Raw genomic sequence first — 20,038 nt, 5'->3', positions numbered from 1 at the left:
GAACATGCCTCGATGCCAATCGCTAAGTACAGTCACAATAAACCTAGAGAGAGAGAAGCGACAGGGATGGTTAGATAGAGAGAGAGAGAGAGAGAGAGAGAGAGAGAGAGAGAGAGAGAGATGGAATATAACAGCAAAAAGGCAGCAAATGAAGGCCATAGAGACATAGAGGCATACTACAGACAGCTAAAAAAGACACTAAGAGAGAGAGAGAATGGGAGAGAGAGACAGAGAGAGAGAGAGAAAGAGAGGGGGAGATGCTGGAAAGTGAGATGCTCTGTGTGAAAGTGATGCTGCCAGAGAAAGTGGCACCAGAGCACCATGCTCCCCTCGTGAAGAGTGCCATTGTTTACAAATGATCCCCGACGCTTCCCCCGATGCACAATGCGTCAAAGACTGAGCAGAACAGCAACTTATTATTTTCTCAATTCAATGGCCGCCTTTCTCCAGCCAAACATGCAATGATGCAATCAAAGCCACTTTAATTACTACTTTGTTCCTAAATAAGCCCTTTGTAGAAGTGGCGGTGCCGGGCTCCACCACCTGCTCTGCTTCTTCAATCAGTTTATCAATCAGTCTTGGGTCTGAAGATCTACCCTTCACAGACTGTTGTCAGTGATATAAGTATTTGAAATGAACATGACTTCTTAATGTCTAGTGACATATCAGGGCCATTTTATGATTAATTGAAATACATTTCTTACATACGGTTCCTTTAACTTTGGCCTTTGTGCCCCCCACCAAATATGGCCAACTGAAGGCCAAGTGGCCTTGCCCCTAAATTGGTGAAATTCCAAGCCTGAGTGTATCACAATAGTATCGATTACATTTCTATGAAGAAAGTAACTGAATTCCATTGCAGGGATCCTCCTCCCTACGTCCCTGGTATGACTAAATTAAATTTCATGACTTTTTCAAAACTTTCAATGAATTGACTGAAATCCATCATTTCTCCAGGCCTGGAAAATGGGATTTTAGAATTCCATGACTTTTCCATGACAGACACACACACAGGGGGGTAGACTTACAAGATGAAATCAGAATTGCAAAGAGAGGATCAACTACTTTGTGGAAGCCAGCTCAAGCTAGAGCAGAGTCCATGAACTTCTGTGAACAGCCAGTGGGAGCAGGCCAAGCAAAACTGTCTGGCATGGTAACTAGGGGAATAACAAGGGGCTGGGGTTGGCTTTGCACAATCACTTTTCCACATGCACTGTTAAGTCCCCCCTTAAACCATGTCACAGGGTAGTCCTAAGATATAGTAACAACCTTACATTTATGTGTGCATGTATGTGTGTCCGTGCATGTGTGTCAGAGAAAAAGAGAGAGAGAGAGAGAGAGAGAGAGAGAGAGAGAGGAGGGAGAGAGAGAAAGAGGTGCGTGGACTAGCTTTGGGGCTTTGCTGCTGACATCACCACTCTGCCTGTGCACAAGTGGGTTGAAGAAGCGGAGGAGGGGAATGATGTTGGGGGTGTTGTGGGAGTGGATGAGTCTTACGCAACCCTCGTCAGACTGCCTTCTGCACACGGCCCACTACCCAGCATGCCCGGCAGAGGACGTGAGGTCATGACGCAAATGCAGCCCGACATAATCAGGCGAGGTAGCAGCAAGCAGCCAGAGACTGAGCACAGGACCGACACTGCTGTGCTCACATTCAGGATGGTTCACACACACACACCTACGATAAAAATCACACTGCAACAAGCATAATGCAATCCCATTCACATTTTTTCTGTATTTCTCTTTTTTTCTTGCTCTATTTCTGTCATTCTTGTGCACACACACACTTACCTCACAGAGTAATCATCTACACTAAAACACATGCATAATAAAACTCACAAATACCACTGTACTCCCTTTCAAACCCAACATTCCTTCAGACATAAACACTCAAAGCAAGCTCTCTCTCTCTCTCTCTCTCTCTCTCTCTCTCTCTCTCTCTCTTGGAGCTCCATCTTGACCCTCCCACATGCCCTGGTCTGGCACTCAGATCACACTCACCCCACCACCCCCCAAAACTCTCTCAACTCCAGCTGCCAAGAGCTCAGTAAATATGGAATGTGTCTTACGCAAATGGTTTGAAACTGTATCCCATTCATTTCCCCATATCCCATTTGCTACACACACAGCCTCCCACGAACAGACGGCTTCCCCCATTTCGAGAGGACCCGGCGGGTCCCCCCAGGGTCTCCTAAAATAGCACACAAGGGGGCTCAAGCTCGGCGCTGCCCAGACGCCCACGGTCATGAACGCCCGATCCCGAGGATGCCAGGCCCATTATGGAGGGGGTGACGACTGACCGAGTTTTGCCACCGCACTCTACAATCAGCTGATCTGCATAAAGCCAGAGGAAAGAAAGAAAAGAAAGAGGGGGATAAAAAAGGGGGGACAACAGAGGGAACCAGGGGAGGGCAAGCAGGAGATTAGGAGTCCGATTAGAAGGGATCCCTCTGGGGTTGGGAGGGAGGGGTGCTGTTTGGAGTGCTGGACAGAGACATTCTCAATGTGAAACTGAGCCGCTGCCCAAGTGCCCAAGAGACTAGAAGGTGCTGACTGCCTGGGGCTGGGCCAGCCATCTTGACCGGGGCCGAAAAAAGTTCTGTGAAAACTTGAAAGGGCAAGACAGAGGGCAGGAACAGAGGGAATGAGAGGAGGAGTGAATAACCCGGGATAGGGGGAGAGAAACGACAAGATGTAGAGAGGAGAAGACATGAGTCAGACAAGGAGGAATGGAAGAGGGAGCAAACAGTAAAGACTGGAAGGTTTAAAGTGCACACAGACAGAAGGCAAGGAAAGTAGTGAGAGGGAAAAAAAAGAAGAGGAGAGAAGGATATGGAACTACTGAAAGAGAAGAGGAGGAGTGGGAAAAGGGAAGAATGAGAAGTTAGAAGGAGGGAATGAATGTGGCCGTTGTGAAGCAAAAGGGCCGTAAAACAGAGCCAGAGCATCATGGCTGCCATCCGAGTGGGACGCTGTCCAGCAGCGTCTCGCTGAAAAGAGAGGGGGGAAGAGAAAAGAAGGAGAAAGGGAGGAAGGGAGGGAGGGAGGGAGGTAGCTCATGTTACGCGCTCTCGCTCCTCGACCTGCGTTAAGTAACATCCTGCGTAGCCATCGCTCTGAACACGTGGCAGCCACTAACGTCCAAAACAACCAACGCTGCACGAGCACAAACCACGCCGCTAGCAGAGGGTGGGGGGGGTGTAGAAAGAGAGATCTCAGTGAAATAAGTGAGAGGAAATGGAAAAAGGTAGAACACGAGTGTGTTGTCCTCTGTGCAGTGTTTACAACTTTGCCCTGCTTACTGCAGGAGTCCACACTCTGAGTGTGAAACAAGGCCAGCCACTGGAGTTCTGGACAACACACAGAGCCTCTTTGTCAGACAGCCACCCACACACACCCACACACACACACAGATACCGTATGACATACAGTAGACACACACACACACACACACACACACACACACACACACAGGGTGTGTTAGTGAGGGGCTGCAGCTGGGGGAGATCAGGCTGGTGTTACCGGCAACGGTGAGTCACTCCACTTCTGGGCCTGCGCCATCTTAGTCCTCTTGCTCCCCAAGGTTGCACCTCCTCACTCGCCAAACAGATCCACCCATCACTCGCCAGTGGGCTGAGATTGGCAATCACTTTATATATATATTTATACACACTTTATTTATAACTACTTCTCTCCTCCTATCGTTCTAACTCAGACAGACAGACATACAGTACATAAATGCACAAAGAAAGAGACTAAGAAATGACCTTTCAGTATAGGAAACGTATTCCTACTCAACAAAAACTGGATTCACAAGCAACAGTCTGCAAGTCTGCAGGCAACAGACTCCCCATTCTCCCTTACACTTAATTCCCTCTCCCCACAGCTGAACAAAACAACAATAAGCCGCAGCTCTTAAAAAAAGACAAGGAAAGATATAGAAGAGCTGGAGCGTGAGGGGGGTGGGGGTAGAGACATCCAGCAGAGAAGACAGCTGTGTTTACATGTTTGCTATCTATCTCCCACGCGGATCTATCTGATCCCTAGAGACCACAAACTTCATGTTTTACTGCCCCCTCCTCCCATATCTCCTCCACTTGACCAAAATTCCCTCTCTCTATTTATCTCAAAGTGTCCAAATAATGAGCTATGTGGCAGTGCATGCTTGAAGGTATGCGTCTAACCTTCTTACAACTTCTATTTTCACTCTCTTACTTTGCATTGCTGCCTAGCGAGATAAGCTAGTAAAATATAGCTGCATGTTGCATGTTGATGACATATTAGGCCATGGTCCACAAACAAATCATGAAATGAGACCAACCAGCGGCAGGTGTGGGGAGAGGGGGGAAAAGAATCCCATTGTGCTCAGACCAGGCAAATGGGCCCAAGAGACCAGCTCTGGCCATGCAACACCTGATTCCACAGGGAGGTGATTTCTTCCAGCAGAGAAATAAGAGGAAGAGCTGAGGAGTTGGACTGAAAGGGTCAAAGGTCAAGGCTCTAGGCTGGAGACGCAGGAGGGTGATGGTGAGGGTGTGTGTGTGAGGTGTGGACAGGGAGCGTGTTGGCGGAGCGGCGATGATGCTAACCTGATGCCGGAGCTTTACTGGAGGCTGCTGGTGTCTGCGAAGTGCCAGCGCACGTTGGGCCAGAGGCCGAAGAGGACTGCTGGGCCGGGGTCAGAGGCGCCGGTGCAGAGGTCAGGGTCAGGGTACCGGGCGGGAGAGGCTGGCCCCGCTTCAGAAGCTGCTTGTGTTCGTGCTGGCGGAAACGCGGGGGCACCTCTCGGGGCGGGTAACGCGGACCGGCCGTCTGCTGCTGCTGGGTCTGCTGCTGCTGGGGAGCGCTAGAGGTGCAGGAGGAGGAGGAGGAGGAGGAGGAAGAGGAGGATGAGGAAGGAGCGCGCTTGCCATTGCCACTGCTGCCGCTGCTGGGGGCCCGGGAGGGCTGGTGGGGGGGAGAGGGGCAGGGCCGGGCTTGGCAGACTCTGGCACTGGGGAGACACAAGAGGCAGGCACGCACACACACACACACACACACACACACACACACACACACACACACACACACACACAAACACAAACACACAAGGGTTAGCCTACATGCTACAACCCAGGAAGCTACTTGGTTATTAGGCTGGAGATCCGACGGGGAACACCATGAAAACAAAGCACCAGAAACCAGAGGGGGTGCCAGGGCAGTTCTGTCTATGAATGACCATTTCAGTCCTTACTGTAGTCAGCACTGATATCATCCTATAATGATCGCAACCACCAAGAGCTCTCAGAAGTACAGTGGGAGAAGCAAGGGATATGTCCCTTTAAAAACAACAGACTTTAAATCATAAAAGACAACGGCCTTCTATTGCCCTGTAATGTCCCTACAGCGAAAAGGCTTCTGAAGACATGCTTGACTGCATTAGGAGGAAACATGTGAAACGCCTGCTTTTCCCAAACACTCTTCCCATCCACCACCAGAGAAGCTCGCACTTTCACACTCCAATGGAGTAACCCAGCTCCCCAGGCACACACCTATGGATTACACAACGCCCTTCTCTTACACACACACACACACACACACACACACACACACACACACCTAAACTCCACAGGTGGTGGTGAGGAAGCGAAGGCGATGTTCCACACAGATGAGAAACGTAAACAGTCACCAAGCCAGGAAGACGACACCCGAGGTACGCCGCCGCCTCCGCCACTACTGCCATGCTTAACATAACTGCTCCTGTCACACCTGCCGAGCGCAGATGTCACACTTCCTGTTTGCAGCACGGTTGCTCAAACTGATACGGTCATCATCACTGCATCGAGTGACGCCACTTGCAGCCGAATGTCGTGACGCATGGAATGTGACAGCAGTGGTGCCTATAGGCTAGAGAGGTTTGCATTCATTTGTTCTGTTATGACCGCACATGAAAACTGAGAAACATACTTTTACATTTGATAACTGTGTGTGTGTGTGTGTGTTCTCTTTCCAACTATGCACGTGCACGAGTATCATGTAGGTAGTAGTCTTTGCCTGCGGAGATGTGAAATACCACCAGTGTCACACACAGCGCACACCTTTACTTTACATACAGTGTGTGTAATGACCTACACATCTTGGAAAAGTCTGTGCAGACGCATGTCCTGAAGTGTTTCACCATTTTTATGAGGACTAAAGAGAGGAGAAGCCCTCCACCAACCTCCCTTCTGTCTTTACAAAGATGATCACACAGAGACAAATACTGAGTGGAGTCATGGGCAGCAGCTACTGGGCTACTTGCGTTGTGTGCAGTAAGCCACTCAGAGGCCTCCTGGTCTCCTCCTACTCTTCTGACCCATGTGAGACTCGAGCTCGACACGAGAGGTGACGGGCCACAGTGAGCGTGCAAGCTTACGTAAGAGTGAGGCCCTCTTGAGAAAGCACAGAACCTGATGGGTACACATATAAATACACATTTTTGTACAGGCACACGCACACACGCACGCACACGCAGACGCACACACGCAGCACACACGACACACGAGACACGCCAAGACGCACACACGCATGACGACACACGCACAAATCCCTCAACGCTTTGCCTCCACCTCTTATTTCCCTCGCCAACTCCATCTCTCTCTTGCCACTTCTCTTTGACTCTCTCTCCGTCTCGTCTTCTTTCCCTCCCTCCCTCCCTCTCTTCCTTTCTCCCAATCAGGAGGGGAGTCCTTCCGCGCAGCCTCACTGAACGCTGCACTCAGTGACGCCAAATCCCCTGATTAATTCCAGCTCTGCCTGCCTGCCAGCCGCGAGCTCGGCTGGCCAACGAGGGGAGGAGCTCTCTCTCTCTCTCTCTCTCTCTCTCTCTCTCTCTGTATCATACCCGTGCGGTCTTTCTCTCTTCCTCCCTCCTTGTGCTTCTCTTTCTTCTCTCCTCTCTCTGTACTGTATATTTCCAGGCATCTCCCTCTTCATCCTCCCACCTCGCTTCACACTTCTCTTTTTTCGCTCTGTATCCCCCCTGGTCTCCTCTTCTCCTTCCCCCTCCAGCTTTCAATCACCCCTTTCTGACCCACTATTTGTCAGTGGTTGCAAATGTGTCCCGGGGGGGGCACACACACGCACACACACACACACCGGGTCCTGCTGCAGACGGGTTAAATCACACAGATAAGAGTCGAGAGTTGAGCCTGGGCCCGTTTCGGTCGCCAAAGTCAGCAGCACAGAAAGCTGTGAGGGGCAGACTCGGGGGGGGGGGGTGCAGTGCAGTATCAGGAAGAAGAGGTCTGGCGATTAAGACAGGCTTGGGGGTGGACGAGGGGTGTTAAATCCTTGTTTGTGCGGCACAGTCCCTGGATATGCGGATGCATACACACATACACAAATTCTTTTTTCAAAATTGGTCTCTTCACTGGCAATTAAATAAAGACTACTGTATTTATGTTGTGTGTTTCCCTATATCAATAAATGGACATTTCAACATGCTGGCTTAAGAGAGAGGCAAGCTGTAATTTGGGTCTGGAATGGGAGACTGAGCAACCCCCTCCCTCCTCTCCCAACACGACAACATCAAGCGAGTAAACAAACAAACAAACAAACGAAAGCCTCAGGCACTGCAGTTGCTGCAGAGCCAAAACACTCGGCATGCTTAAAACACAAAAGACCAAACAATAAAGAAAAAAACACACACACACAAACACAGAGACCGAGAGTTTAAATCGCACAGAGCTAAACACAACTTCTACATGAATGAATTATCGTGTGAATGAAAGAGTGTAAAATTAGGTGACCTCATACTCCTGGTTTATCTTACATCTTCATGTGTTTTGTCATATCTGTCACCAGGCTCATCTAGAATGGATTGCGTGTTCTCAGACCACAATGAGAGTCCTGTGGGTTAACAAAGCTTCACATCGTAAAGCTATTGCAGGCTTCTTCCTTGCCACATCGTTTGTACCAGTATACACACACACACACACACACACACACACACGTCTTCTTAGCAAATACATAGGGTGCCACTGACAAAAAAAAACCCCAGATCAAACAGATCAAAACAAAAACAAAATAACACAACATTTTTAATCTTTCTGGCGAATGTGCAGATTTGATTTGGAACACTGATGGAGGTCAGGGAGGCGCGGGTCATTTGCGAGGGTCTCTGACTGCTGATGTTTGGAGACAGCGAGCACCTTGGGCTCCTCATGCGGAATGTGCTGACTGGACATTCCTGTGGGCGCGCCGCCTCCTCCCAGCGGTGTGCAATTAACGTGTTTTCCTCATCTGTGGAGACGGCCGAAGCGCCTCACTCAAGGCCACACCGACGGCAACTGTGACGGCTGTCTTAAGCAACATTATGGGCTTCGGTCGATTCAGACTGACTGTGTGACCTGCCACTGAGCCTTTCATCGGTCAGATTAGTTGAATAATGAATACTAATGCTAATGAATGTGGAATGCTGTTACACATTGACTCACGCTTGATCAGCATAAGGTGCTACACAACTGTACCTTGTAATATTCCTAGTGACTTTTCCTAGCATTCAGTCATGTTGTTTTGTCGAAAATATGATTAGTGTTAGGGCTTACTAGTGAACTTAACTGACATTCTCACCTTGAGGTTTAAGAGAAATGCATTTGGATGGTTTGAGTCAGTGTGTTTGTTAGTGTGTGTTATGGGCTGGGTTTGTTTTTGAAAAGAGACAGGAGATGTGAGCTGAAATTCAGAGAGGGAAAGAGAGAGGGAGAGAGAGGGAGAGAGAATGAGAGAGAAAGATAGAGAGAAGGGGCTGTTGCTATGGAGACATCCACAACCTTCCCCTATCAGTCCCCTCCTGATGCTCAAAGCGCAGCCCATATTCCCATCACTAAGACAGACAATCATGTAGTCAGTAACAGAATACAAAACAGACTGGTGCCATTCTTTACTGGTCAATCATATTTGACTCAATACATTGTGGCCTGTTACAATTTAATAAACACATAGACTATATGATACATTATACTGTACTGGTAATAATGTGCTACAATAAAAGATAAGACATGCAGCCACACTAAACACATTGGGCCAATATCAGTGTGGGCACGGAACTGTATTCCAGTGGGGAATACCGCCAGGAACCAGCTGGCTTACGACAGTTCTAACAATTTCCCAAAGGACACCAACCACTCACAGGCAGGCCTGGACCACTGAGAGAAAGACAGATGACCCTAGACCGAAAAATCTGAAGTCCATGCAATAACACATACAGGCCAGTGACCCGATGCACATGGTCCCAATTAGCGTCAAGTCACATTGCTGTTTTGCCCTGATTCAAACAGGCCATAATGTGGACTCAACGATGGCATGCTTCATCAAAGCCATGCTAGTGCAGGATGTCCTCTTTAGTTCTGGGGTTCTAAAAGTCACACTACTGGAGTAAATGGAAGGGATTCATTTCCATTCCCTCGTCTTTGACAGCAGGGAAGTGCTCTGGGCAGTGTGCATTTGAACCCTGGAGGACAGGGGCCATGGAGGGAGACCGCACCAGTGTCTACGTGGGCCACTCTAACCGCACCACTCCTGGCCAGCCACTCCGTAGACCAGCAACGCTCCTTGGATTCAGACTATGTCCACACATAGCTGGGTGTTTTTAAAATACGGAAATGCCAGGAAGAGAACGCAGAGGCAGAGGAGGAAGAGATATATAGTAGGGGCTGTAGGAATGAGCTACAATAGCAAGCCAGCTCAAATATGGCCAACCTGATCAACTCTCTCTCCCTCTCTCTCTTCTTGCCTTTCCTGATGCCCTTGCCAACTGAAGAACTTACCCCCCCACTAAGAGAGAGAGAGAGAGAGATGGAGAGAGACAGAAAGAGAGGAAGGGAGAGAGAGAGAAGAACAGAAAGAGGGGGGGAGGGAAAAGGAGAGAGAGCAAGAGGCAGCAGTCTGGGGGAGGGCTATAAATATGGCCCCAGTTGGAGGCTGTCTGTCCCCACATCAGGCCTGCTGTAATCTGTCACCCCCGACACAGCACTTTCTATCGCTCCCATTCCAGAGTGACACACAAGAATACTCTCTCCAGCAAAACCAACACCTCCCTCCATATCCGTGTATAACCCCACCCTCACTCCTGATGGAATAAGAACAAACTGATGGCAGAATAAGATTGAAAGAGCTTGACAAAAAGGTCAGACAACACAAATGTCTATGATGTCTGGTCCCTAAACTCAGCTTAGGAGTGAGACAGAATGAAAACCAGAGAAAGAAATCAATGGAGGATATAATACAAGGCCTGGATCTGACAGGCATGCAAAGGGAAGTAAGATTTCAACATCAAAAGTGCACTTGGAGGGGTGGGAAGATATTGACTACAGCTGTAATGAAATAACTGGCAGATTACTCAGATGGATTGTGACTGTGAAATAAATAGTATACAGAAAAACAGCAATGCCAAAATCACAAGTACTCAGCAGCCCGACAGCCCGGAGCCCTGTCAGCACGAGACACAAACAGGTGCACTTCACGCAGAGAGAAAAGAAAAACGCCTCTGTGGCTGAGGCGCAAATGGCAAAGGGGCTTAATAACTGGTTCAAGCAGGCGCGCCCTGTTCCAAAGCACCTGTGTAGATGGAGACCCCTTGTCCTGAAAGGGTCCTGGGAGATTGAGGCGACACCTCGCACCAGCTGATAGCATGCTTCTCTCTCCCCTCTCCATCTCCGCCGCCTTCATCCCATAACATACATACACACTGGACAGCTGTGGGTGGAAAGGGGCTGTGTGTGGCTGTGTGAGTGATTGTGTAGGAAAGAGAAATGTGTTTTTGGTGAGTGTGTGAGTGTGTGTGTGTGTGTCATGACAACCTGTAGTCCTCATGACAGAGAGGCTGCAACTCAGGGAGCTGGGTATGACAGCAGTGTGTCTCTGTCAGAGATGCGCACACACACACACACGATGGAAAAACAAGGATAAGTGCGTATAATGAATCTTTTGAGACCTCCACTCTGCTCCCCATCCCAGCCCCCACGCACACAAGCAGACGAGTGAATCTAGGCCAGTCCACGGACGCTTTTACTAACATCAAAAGGAAAAGAAGGGGGCCGCACAGCCTGCTTTTGCATTACTGAGGGATGAAGTGCTTTCCTGTAATAGACCCCGCTGTTTGTGTGTGTGTGTGTGTGTGTTCCCACATGCTGGAGCAGTGGGGGTGGCAGTGGTGTGTGTGTGTGTGTGTGTGTGCAGAGGGACCATGTTTTTTCAGTCGGTGGAAAGCGAGAGAGAGGGGAAAAAAAACCTTCTGAGGCCCCCTGGGTCGTTCTGCTGCCAAACCCCCCCAGACTGAACCCACAGGAAACCCGAGTGTGTTCTCACTCTCTCTTTCACACGATTCTGCCGCTCACTTTCTCCCTCTGCTTCGCTTCTCTCGATTTTGATGTTTGTCTTTCCTCTCGTTCTGTTTCTCCTTTCACTCACTCACTCATAGCAGCAGCTAGCCCAGTCAGCCTTTCATGTGATGCGCTCCTGTACAGCCTGTTTCAAGTAAACACCCCCACATCCGTAATGCCTTTAGAATTTCTGCTTCTGGCTCAGCACAAACATCGGCCATGAAATCTCCTATCCTTAATGTGACATCCAGTCCAGTCTCCATTCATGTTTTGCCTCTCTCTCTCTCTCGTTTCCCCTTTCCTCCCTGACAGGGGCCTCCTGGCTGCACATTGCTGTACAAGGACAGTGTAGTCTTACACGTGGCTACAACCCCCCCCCCCCCCACCATCCCCTGCTCCCCCTGCACACGCCCAGTCCAAGGAGTCCGCTTCCACACGGCCCCTTCTCCCCCAAACGATGCCGAGTCAGCCCTGTCCGAGACGCCAGTCCAAACCCTCACTCAGCCTCCCTCACAACGCCATCCCACGGCCTCCGCCATACGACATGGCTGACCTGCTAGGCCTGCTGGGCCAGGAAGCACAGGTTATCAGGTATGCTCTTTAAGCTAAACTGACCAACATGTAGGGCCTTAATCTAAATGCTGCGCAAAGTGCAAAGTCCCGTGCATGAACTAACGACATCATGTGGCGTGAGACAAGTTTTAGCTGGCCCACTGGCCCATGTTTGTGCTTAGGATCTTTGTCACGGTATTACATTGGCAAATAGATTTTTGCATAGTTATTAAGCACGCTCATAGGGGCCCGTGTTGTTGCTAACCACACTGAACTGATAGGTTTGAACTTGAATTGAGGTCATACTTTCAATTCACAATTTCGTCGCCGTTTAAAAAAAAAAAAATGGTCCAGTCCATACAACTTCATTTCAATTTCAAAAGAAATACTGGACTATGTTTTTTTTTTTTTTTTTTAAACAGCGACGAAATTGTGAATTTCCAGAGCACACTTGGCAATCGACTCCTTCTGCAGCAAAGATGGCAACATTTCCGGAAAGGTACTGGCTTGATGAAATTCATTCTGGACTCTCTATCCGACCACAAAGACCTAGGGATACTTTGGTTTGGCTTTAGGGACCCTCTACTCACTACCACGTAAGTGCAATGTTGTTTGGAACTGTAGAAGAGGTATAAAAATAGCGTTTTTGTAGCGCTAAATAATATGCCCTTCTCACTTCCACGCTAACGAGCTTTGACTAAAAACGGTAACATCGAACTTTCTCAAAACACATCCGAATGACATGATTTGGATGTCAACTCAACGTATGTACTCCCAATCATCCGTAAATCGATCTAAAGTGCATTTTACTCCGGATAATTCCTTTAAGTTATGAAATCAACCAGTATTTCAAAGCTAACGTTACTGTTTGGATGTCGAATTTAGCATGCTTAGCCTACTTAACAGCTGCTTGTCAATTTCGTTGAAGGGCTCATTTTATTGACTCTGACAGTGAATGTTTGCAAAATCCCCATGTAAATGGAAAAGTGTTTTCCAAAATTCAAAAGTGCTTGTCCCAAGGAGAAGTACGAACCTTTATTTTAACTATGTAGAAAACGTTATGAATTGCATCCACACATCAGCAGCCTTTCAACTGTGTTACAATTGCAAGGGTTCCCTCAAACGTCTTAAAGTGACAGGCCCCCCCCTTGTCCAAGTCCGCTACCGCCACAAATTGAAACCAATTCTGTGGGAAACACCGTGTTTGTAGAAAGGCTTTTGAGGGATCCCACAATGTTTTACGTTTCGACGATATAACACTTGTAAGCCGGTACAGGCTTCCCCGGGCCATGGTCCTGGGTTTGGCAGAGGAGCTACGACCTTTTTTGGAGAGGCCGACGCGCCGTCATGACGGCTCTGTCAGTTGTGAAGTGACATGATCCAACAAGTTTCATCTGTGGCTAGGTAACAGACATAAAAGCTGAACGTCGATGCTAGATCGCCTACTTAGGATATCTTAACCTGAGATAAAATAGGATTTTTGTCAATTTGGTATTACAGAAACATATCCTATCTTAACTTAGGACTTAAGATAGGAAGTTTCTGTAATACGGCCCCAGGTTTACAGGCCAAGTATACTTGCCTATAAGAAATTTGGTCTCTGCATTTATCCCATCCGTGAATTAGTGATCACACATACATCTACATCTGCACAGTGCTATGTATCGCTGATAAATGCATGTTCTAGGTGAGTACGTGGGAATGTAATACGGTTGAGAACAGTGAGAACAATGCAATGCAAGAGCGTGCTCACATGAGTCAGCTGGTCAGCCTTGGAGACGTGGCAGACCTTCGGCAGGGATAAGGACGACCAAACAAACGCATGAGCAGATTAAGAGACCTTATTGGACAGAGGCCAACTGGCCATTCCGCGAATGCAGCCTCGCAAAACTTACTGGAAATTATCTGGAAGGGCTCAACATCCACGCAGAGCAAGACATATGACTCCCAGATGATGTTCGAACACATAGTCAATGTTTATTCTTCTTTGCGTGATTGATTGATTCATTCATTCATTGGCGCAATTCAACCAATGAACAAATAAGATTGTTTGTGTGACTGACTGCATCAGCTGAGTACTGTATGTGTCATGTTCAGATCCCCGACACGACCTATTGCTCATCTTTGCACCGGCGTTTTGGTTTGGCCAACAGCCTTCCTGGCTTTCAGGAGCTCCTCCAGCTAGCACTGGAGCTCAATCAACACATGCGCTAACGAGCATCACGGCTGCCAAACACCAAGTCCCTGGAACTCCTGTCCTGTCTGTTCAGGGGACAGCGCAGTTCAGTGTCTCTAATGGTCCCCTGTGGAAAGGGCTCTCAGGACAGAGGATTATACAGATAAGGAGGGTGAGGAGTTCAAGCCCTGCCAAGTTAAAGGCAAATGTTGGGGCTCAGACTCTTCATTCTCACTTTCACTTTCTGCTTTCATTTCTTTTCCTTCCTTTTGCTTCTGTGTGCTGCTAGCGTTTTATGAGGGGATGAAGTGGTTATGTCTGGATCATTTTATGGTCACCAGGCCAAAGCTTTTATGTCTCCCACTTTAGCCAAACTGTCTTCCCACCTCCACAATCTTTAACATGGCACAACAATACAAAAGACAGACTTCGAAAATCCAGCAGGAGGAAGCTTTCATATGCAACACCTACTCTGCATTTCAGAAACCTCCACCATCAGCATCTCTCCTAATGGACTTCATTGCATGCCGTCATTGCGCCCTCACGCTTGGTTAGCTCTGGCTGAGATGAGCGAGGCCTCTCTCTCTCCCTCTCTCTGTCTCTGCAGGCAAACGAGCCCACTGAAACGAACTGAAAATAAATTGGATGCCGCATCAAGCGGTGAAGCCCAAGGGGAAATGTGTGGTGCCATGTTTTAAATGCTTATTACAACAGGGGTGTATGGAGAGGGGTATGGGGCAGGGAGACAAGGGGTTCAAAACTCACCTTTGGTTTTCTGTTCAGCAGCCTGAAAAAGAAGAGAGGAAAAGAGGTCAGAAGAGCTGTTTGCCAATAGCACTGACAACAGAGCAGGTCAGCGAGAAAAACATATGCCACAAGAAACGCACGCCACAGAAGAATTCAAGTTGACAGTGTCGGTTACACAACTGGAATAGCCTAATTTTCAAATCTGCCTGAAGGAACATCTCTGGCAGTGATACAAGAGGACCGCAGACCAATGAAGCACTCGGAGAAGGAGAGGTAACATTCCTGTAGCTCAACTCAAAGTCACTGAATCTCTAGGCTGTTTTTGGAGGTGATGTTCGCAACAGGCTTGTGCAAAATTCCGAATTTTAGAATGGATCTCCATTCAATTCACAAATTGGAATTTGAATTGAATTGGCTCCGCCCCACAGGAAGTTGAATTTGAATTAGAATTGGAATGACAGGAAGTGGAATTAAATTCATGGCAATTCAAAGCAATTCCACAGTCACACAACAGTAAGAATGTGTTGAATCTCACATGCATTCAGTTTTGGGAAAGTTACTTTGCACTGTAAAATTGAATAGCTATTCTTACTTAAAATGTTTAGTTAGTATAACTCAGTTTTTTCTCTTTTGTTGATTATGTTGATTTTGCTTTTTGAGATAACTTGGCTAAAAGGAGTAATTTAAGTGAACATGATCATTTAAATCAAGTAAACTATACTTGAATTGCTTATGTTTTGCTACACTGTGGAGTTAGTTAACCTTACTTAACCTGTTAGTTAACTGTAGTTTAAAAAAAACATGCAAACTGATTGCCTTGAAATTGCAGACAAATCTGGGATAGGAATTCCAAGTTGTGCAAACTTACTTTGTGTAGTACACTTACACTAAGGATAATTCTAATTTAACCTAACTTGGTCATTACAAGTAAAGTATAATGTGTATTAAACACAAGGTGTGCTAACTGATGTTACATTCCCACAATGCACTTCCGGAATGCCACTGCCCTGGTCCACATATTTGTAAAGATATCACATATTAATCCTTACTGAAATTCAATCTTAAATTACAATAAAGTGACAGTGACACTAACGGTTATATATATACTGTTGGTGTGTAATTTATGTGGATGACTATCCAAAACACTCTAATGCTGTGGGTAGAACTTCAGCAACATGTTACATTGGTATTTTGTTTTACTACACTCTACACACTGCACAGTAAAGGGGAGACCTCACTATGTACCACCAATATGTGGCACACACCTGGGTTTGTCCAGTGGTTCAGGGAACCCCCTAATCTTCAATGTCCACAGTGAGTCAGGACTTTGTTTTACCACTGCATTCAAAGGCCTGATTTTGGCATTTCAGTGTATCCATGATGTTGTGAAGGCATTGGGGTTGATATTAATATCCTGACCAGAGAGGAGAGTGGCATTTAATGGACAGCCACTAACACCACCATGCCTAATACAACATAAGTTTGCAAGGAGAGCACCCATAAAAATCCTAATCAAGCTCACATTTAGCCTCAGTAACTTAGCCTCAGTAACTTAGCAGAGACTGGGTACCTGTATGTATGGTTTCCAGCTACAGATCTGTGTCTGTCTATAACTGTCAGCACTAGTTCTACTCACAGGTTTGGTCTGTTTTGGATAGTCATTGATGGGGTGATGTATCAATATAAATCACATATCAATTACACAACAACACTATATATAGCCTTTAGTGTCACTGTCACTTTGTTATTGTAACTTAAGATTGAATTTCAGGAAAGATTAATATGTGATGCCTTTAACAATATGTAGGCGGGTCTGTAGTATTCTGCATTTTTGTCAAATCAGTTAGCTGAACTGTGACATTAGTTAGCACAACTTCAATACACCTTTTGTGTTTAATAAACATACAGTATACTTTACTTGTAATTGTAATGACCAAGTTAATTGAAATAGCATTTCTGTGTACTGTACTGAAAGTGCACAATACTAAGTGAGCATTTGTTTGCACAACTTGACATTACAGACAAATCTGGAATGGGAATTGCTGTTTTAAGTTACAAGTTGTGTTTAATGCAGTCATATCTGACTTCATTGTTAAACACTACCCTTAAATTATGTATATGAATTTCTTCGAATTTCATTGAATTTCAATTCTACTTCCTTTAATTCAAATTCGAATTGTAATTCTACATCCTGTTTTTGACCTTAATTCAAATTTAATTCAAATTCAAGAATTGAATTGGAATTTAGGAGTCATTCTCAATTCAATTCTGAATTGTGCACAAGCCTGGTTCGCAACTAGACTGACAATTGGTTGACTGAGGCAAGCTGAGGGCATGTGTGCTATTCCAGCAAGAGTGTGGGTTTGAACCAAGTATAATGGATGGAAATCTGCTTTGACATTAATATAGTGCATTACTACTGCAGTTTACAGAGGTGTGCATAGACAGTGGATGAGTGGGGAAGCCCTGGCAGGCCTCACCTTTTTCTGAGCAGCGTCCTTCTTTTTCTTTTCTTCTGGCTTTCTCTTTTTCTTTTCTTCCATCAAATGGTTCTCTATTTGTGTTCCCTGCTTCTGCTCTTGGCTGTGGAAAGCATAGATAGGGGAGAGAGAAAGAGAGAGAGAGAGAGAGAGAGAGAGAGAGAGAGAGAGAGAGACAGTTAGTTCAAGGTCTGCTTGATTAAAAAAATAAAAAAAGCAACTCGTTGGGTGATACTCCAACTGTGGCTTTCCACCCAATTAATGCCGTTCGAAGACAGAGGGGAATGGCAGTAGCGGCTACTTCCCAGAGCTATTGAGCCAAACAACACAGCGTTTCACAGGAGAGACACAGACACAGATCTCTAGGCACTGCCATCATGCCATCATTACCCAGTGACAGCGACAGCAGCAGTCATTATCGCACTCAAACACACTCCGGCGGATGAAAGCCGACCCGGAGTGCTGCGGGAGTGAGACTGGTCTTCCTCGTCTTTCTTTGAGGCCGTCAGGTGTGGAAGTGGGGAGAGGTTTGGACATCGATCAGAGCGGCCGGGATGAAAAATGGCTCTGCTCAGATGAGTTTATGAAGAGTCCTCAGCAAGAGGGCTCATTGGGCGAGCGGCTGCACCTGCTGTAGTCAACCCCCACCCCCACCTGGGGCTGCTGGCTGGGAAGGATCCTCAGCCACAGATGGGTGACCCAGTCTGTTTCAGGCTACATCCATCATGTGCACCACATGGAGACCAGCAGCGCCAGTGGAGACAGACTGTCTTCCCCAGCTCTTATAGTCATGTACACATTTAAACAAATGAAAGAAAAAAATTCAACGGTTTGCGTCCATAGACGTGCAACAGTTAACACTCTGTGTTAGACTGTTAGCATTGTTGCTTTTTTCAGGTCTACCAATGAGGCCTAACCTCCGACAGCCAGAACACTGGGACGCTTGGGCATTCACCAGGTGACATAACGTCTCGGTATCACCTCAGGTGGCCTCTGGGCAGTGCCAGTGGGCACAGACCTCAGCTCTTTACACACACACACACACACACACACACACACAAGCATCCAAAGATGTGCTAAAACAGTTAATGTGCTTCCTGACAACTTGCTGTTCCTGACTTACATAAAGAACAGTCATAGTAGGGGTTTGGCTACATTTAGAGCTAAACTGGAGTGTGACATTTTGTTAAATTACACATATTAAAGTGTAACTCCGGAGTAAAAATAACCTAGGGTCTATCTGCGGTAGTTAACAACTTCAAACTTTTCATTGAGAGCAAAATTATGTTATTTGGTGGCGTTTTGAGCGTTTATTTGCATTATCAGTATCAGGCTGACAGTGATGCTAACAGGGCAAGGTGCCACTACAAGGTCACTATTTTATACCACTAACAACACTCAAAATATAATTACACTTCTGTGTTACTGTGGTGAGGATTTCTACAGACAAACGGAAGTATTGTAAACTTTGAAAGTGTACAGAGAGGTTATAACAAGACCTGTATCTGTAGGAAGAAAATTCCATGGCTTCCTGGTCCGGTATCGTCAAATCAGCGGACGCGTTCAATTGGAACAGCGCTGCGCAGATCTGGCTAAACGTAAGGCACGTTTGTATTGAAAGACTCAGCCAGATCTTTCACATACTGCGAATGACCAAGGATCTAAGGAAGCCTAGTCTGCTCTTAGCAAAATGTTACCCACCTTTATGAATTGTTCATGCATCTACTGGCCTATTACTAGGCCATTATATTATTATCTAGCAGCATAGTCATCTATTATTAGACACCTGAAGGGTATATATGAATTCAATTCTTTGTTTCAATTCAATTTAAAAATGCAAAACTTCATAAAACACCACTTTAGGTCAAGTTTGAAGCCCAGTATAACTTCCTCTTCTAACTTTGAAGACATGCAAATGGCAAAGATGTCTGAAGTTAACCTTCTACCACTTTAGCTAGGCTACTAGTTTTCACATTCCCACCCTGAACTCTTCACATAAATTAATTCATTCTGGAGAAAAAGTATGGGAAATGAGTGCTTTTATAAATAAGCGGATAAAGTTCTAAAATCTTGCAGCCTTAGTTGGTCCCTGGGGTTCATTATCTGCTCAGAAAGTAGCTTTAAATGAAGACAACACTGCTTACAGCTAAACTGAGAACTGCACTGGCATTTAAGCAGGCAGGCACATTATCAGCTTAGCTACTTTTAAGACTTTTTGCAAAAATATTACTGAAAAGAAAAAAGGGATTCACTCAGGTAGGCTACATAGTTTCAAAGTGCTCTAGCTCTTGTTTGTTCTGCCAGAGAGCATTTAAAGCCACCTAAGCATAACAAAGGTCCAAAAGCAAACGCGAAAGTAAACTTTCACCTACAAGCTACACAGTTGTTCATCATCCTACCACAAATTATTTAGCAGCTGGCCGTACATTTGTAATGTCAACAAAAGACCATTCATACCCACCAGAGAGAGAGAGGGAGCGGACTAAAGATAAGATAAACTGAGGTAAGACAGAGGGGTAAGAGAGACAGGAAGAGGTGGCTAAGGGAGGGAGACAGCACCAGGGACGCAGGAAGACACTCAAAGGAAAACCACAGGTGACCACCTAGCTAATCTCATTGGAGATAAACAGATCAGAGGCTCCATTCAACCTGACTGGCTGTAATAACAGAACCATAATCTCAGAGAAAAGTGAGAAAAGTGAGGCACTCGAGGCTTTTAAGATTTGTTAATTATATCCTTT

At 46.4% G+C, this 20,038-nt stretch overlaps 1 protein-coding gene and 1 long non-coding RNA gene across 2 annotated transcripts in view; both read right to left on the bottom strand.

Moving 5' to 3' along the window:
• Window positions 1–17,713, bottom strand: part of tnrc6c1 (trinucleotide repeat containing adaptor 6C1) — a 41,726-nt gene extending 24,013 nt beyond the window's left edge. Inside the window, 5 exon segments of the mRNA XM_048245487.1 lie at window positions 4,590–4,934; window positions 4,937–4,993; window positions 6,326–6,428; window positions 14,836–14,857; window positions 17,688–17,713. Coding sequence (XP_048101444.1) covers window positions 4,590–4,934; window positions 4,937–4,993; window positions 6,326–6,428; window positions 14,836–14,857; window positions 17,688–17,713 — 553 coding nt within the window.
• Window positions 4,944–17,321, bottom strand: LOC125295871. Its single transcript, XR_007193699.1, has 4 exons — window positions 17,298–17,321; window positions 14,836–14,857; window positions 14,542–14,700; window positions 4,944–4,993 (listed from the first exon to the last, which is right to left on the bottom strand). It is a non-coding gene; the product is annotated as an uncharacterized LOC125295871 (long non-coding RNA).
• Window positions 17,714–20,038: the final 2,325 nt, after the last annotated feature.

This window comes from Alosa alosa, chromosome 6 (genome assembly GCF_017589495.1).
Source record: "Alosa alosa isolate M-15738 ecotype Scorff River chromosome 6, AALO_Geno_1.1, whole genome shotgun sequence".
Classification (NCBI taxonomy): domain Eukaryota; kingdom Metazoa; phylum Chordata; class Actinopteri; order Clupeiformes; family Clupeidae; genus Alosa; species Alosa alosa.
This window is presented reverse-complemented; position numbering and strand designations above follow the sequence as displayed.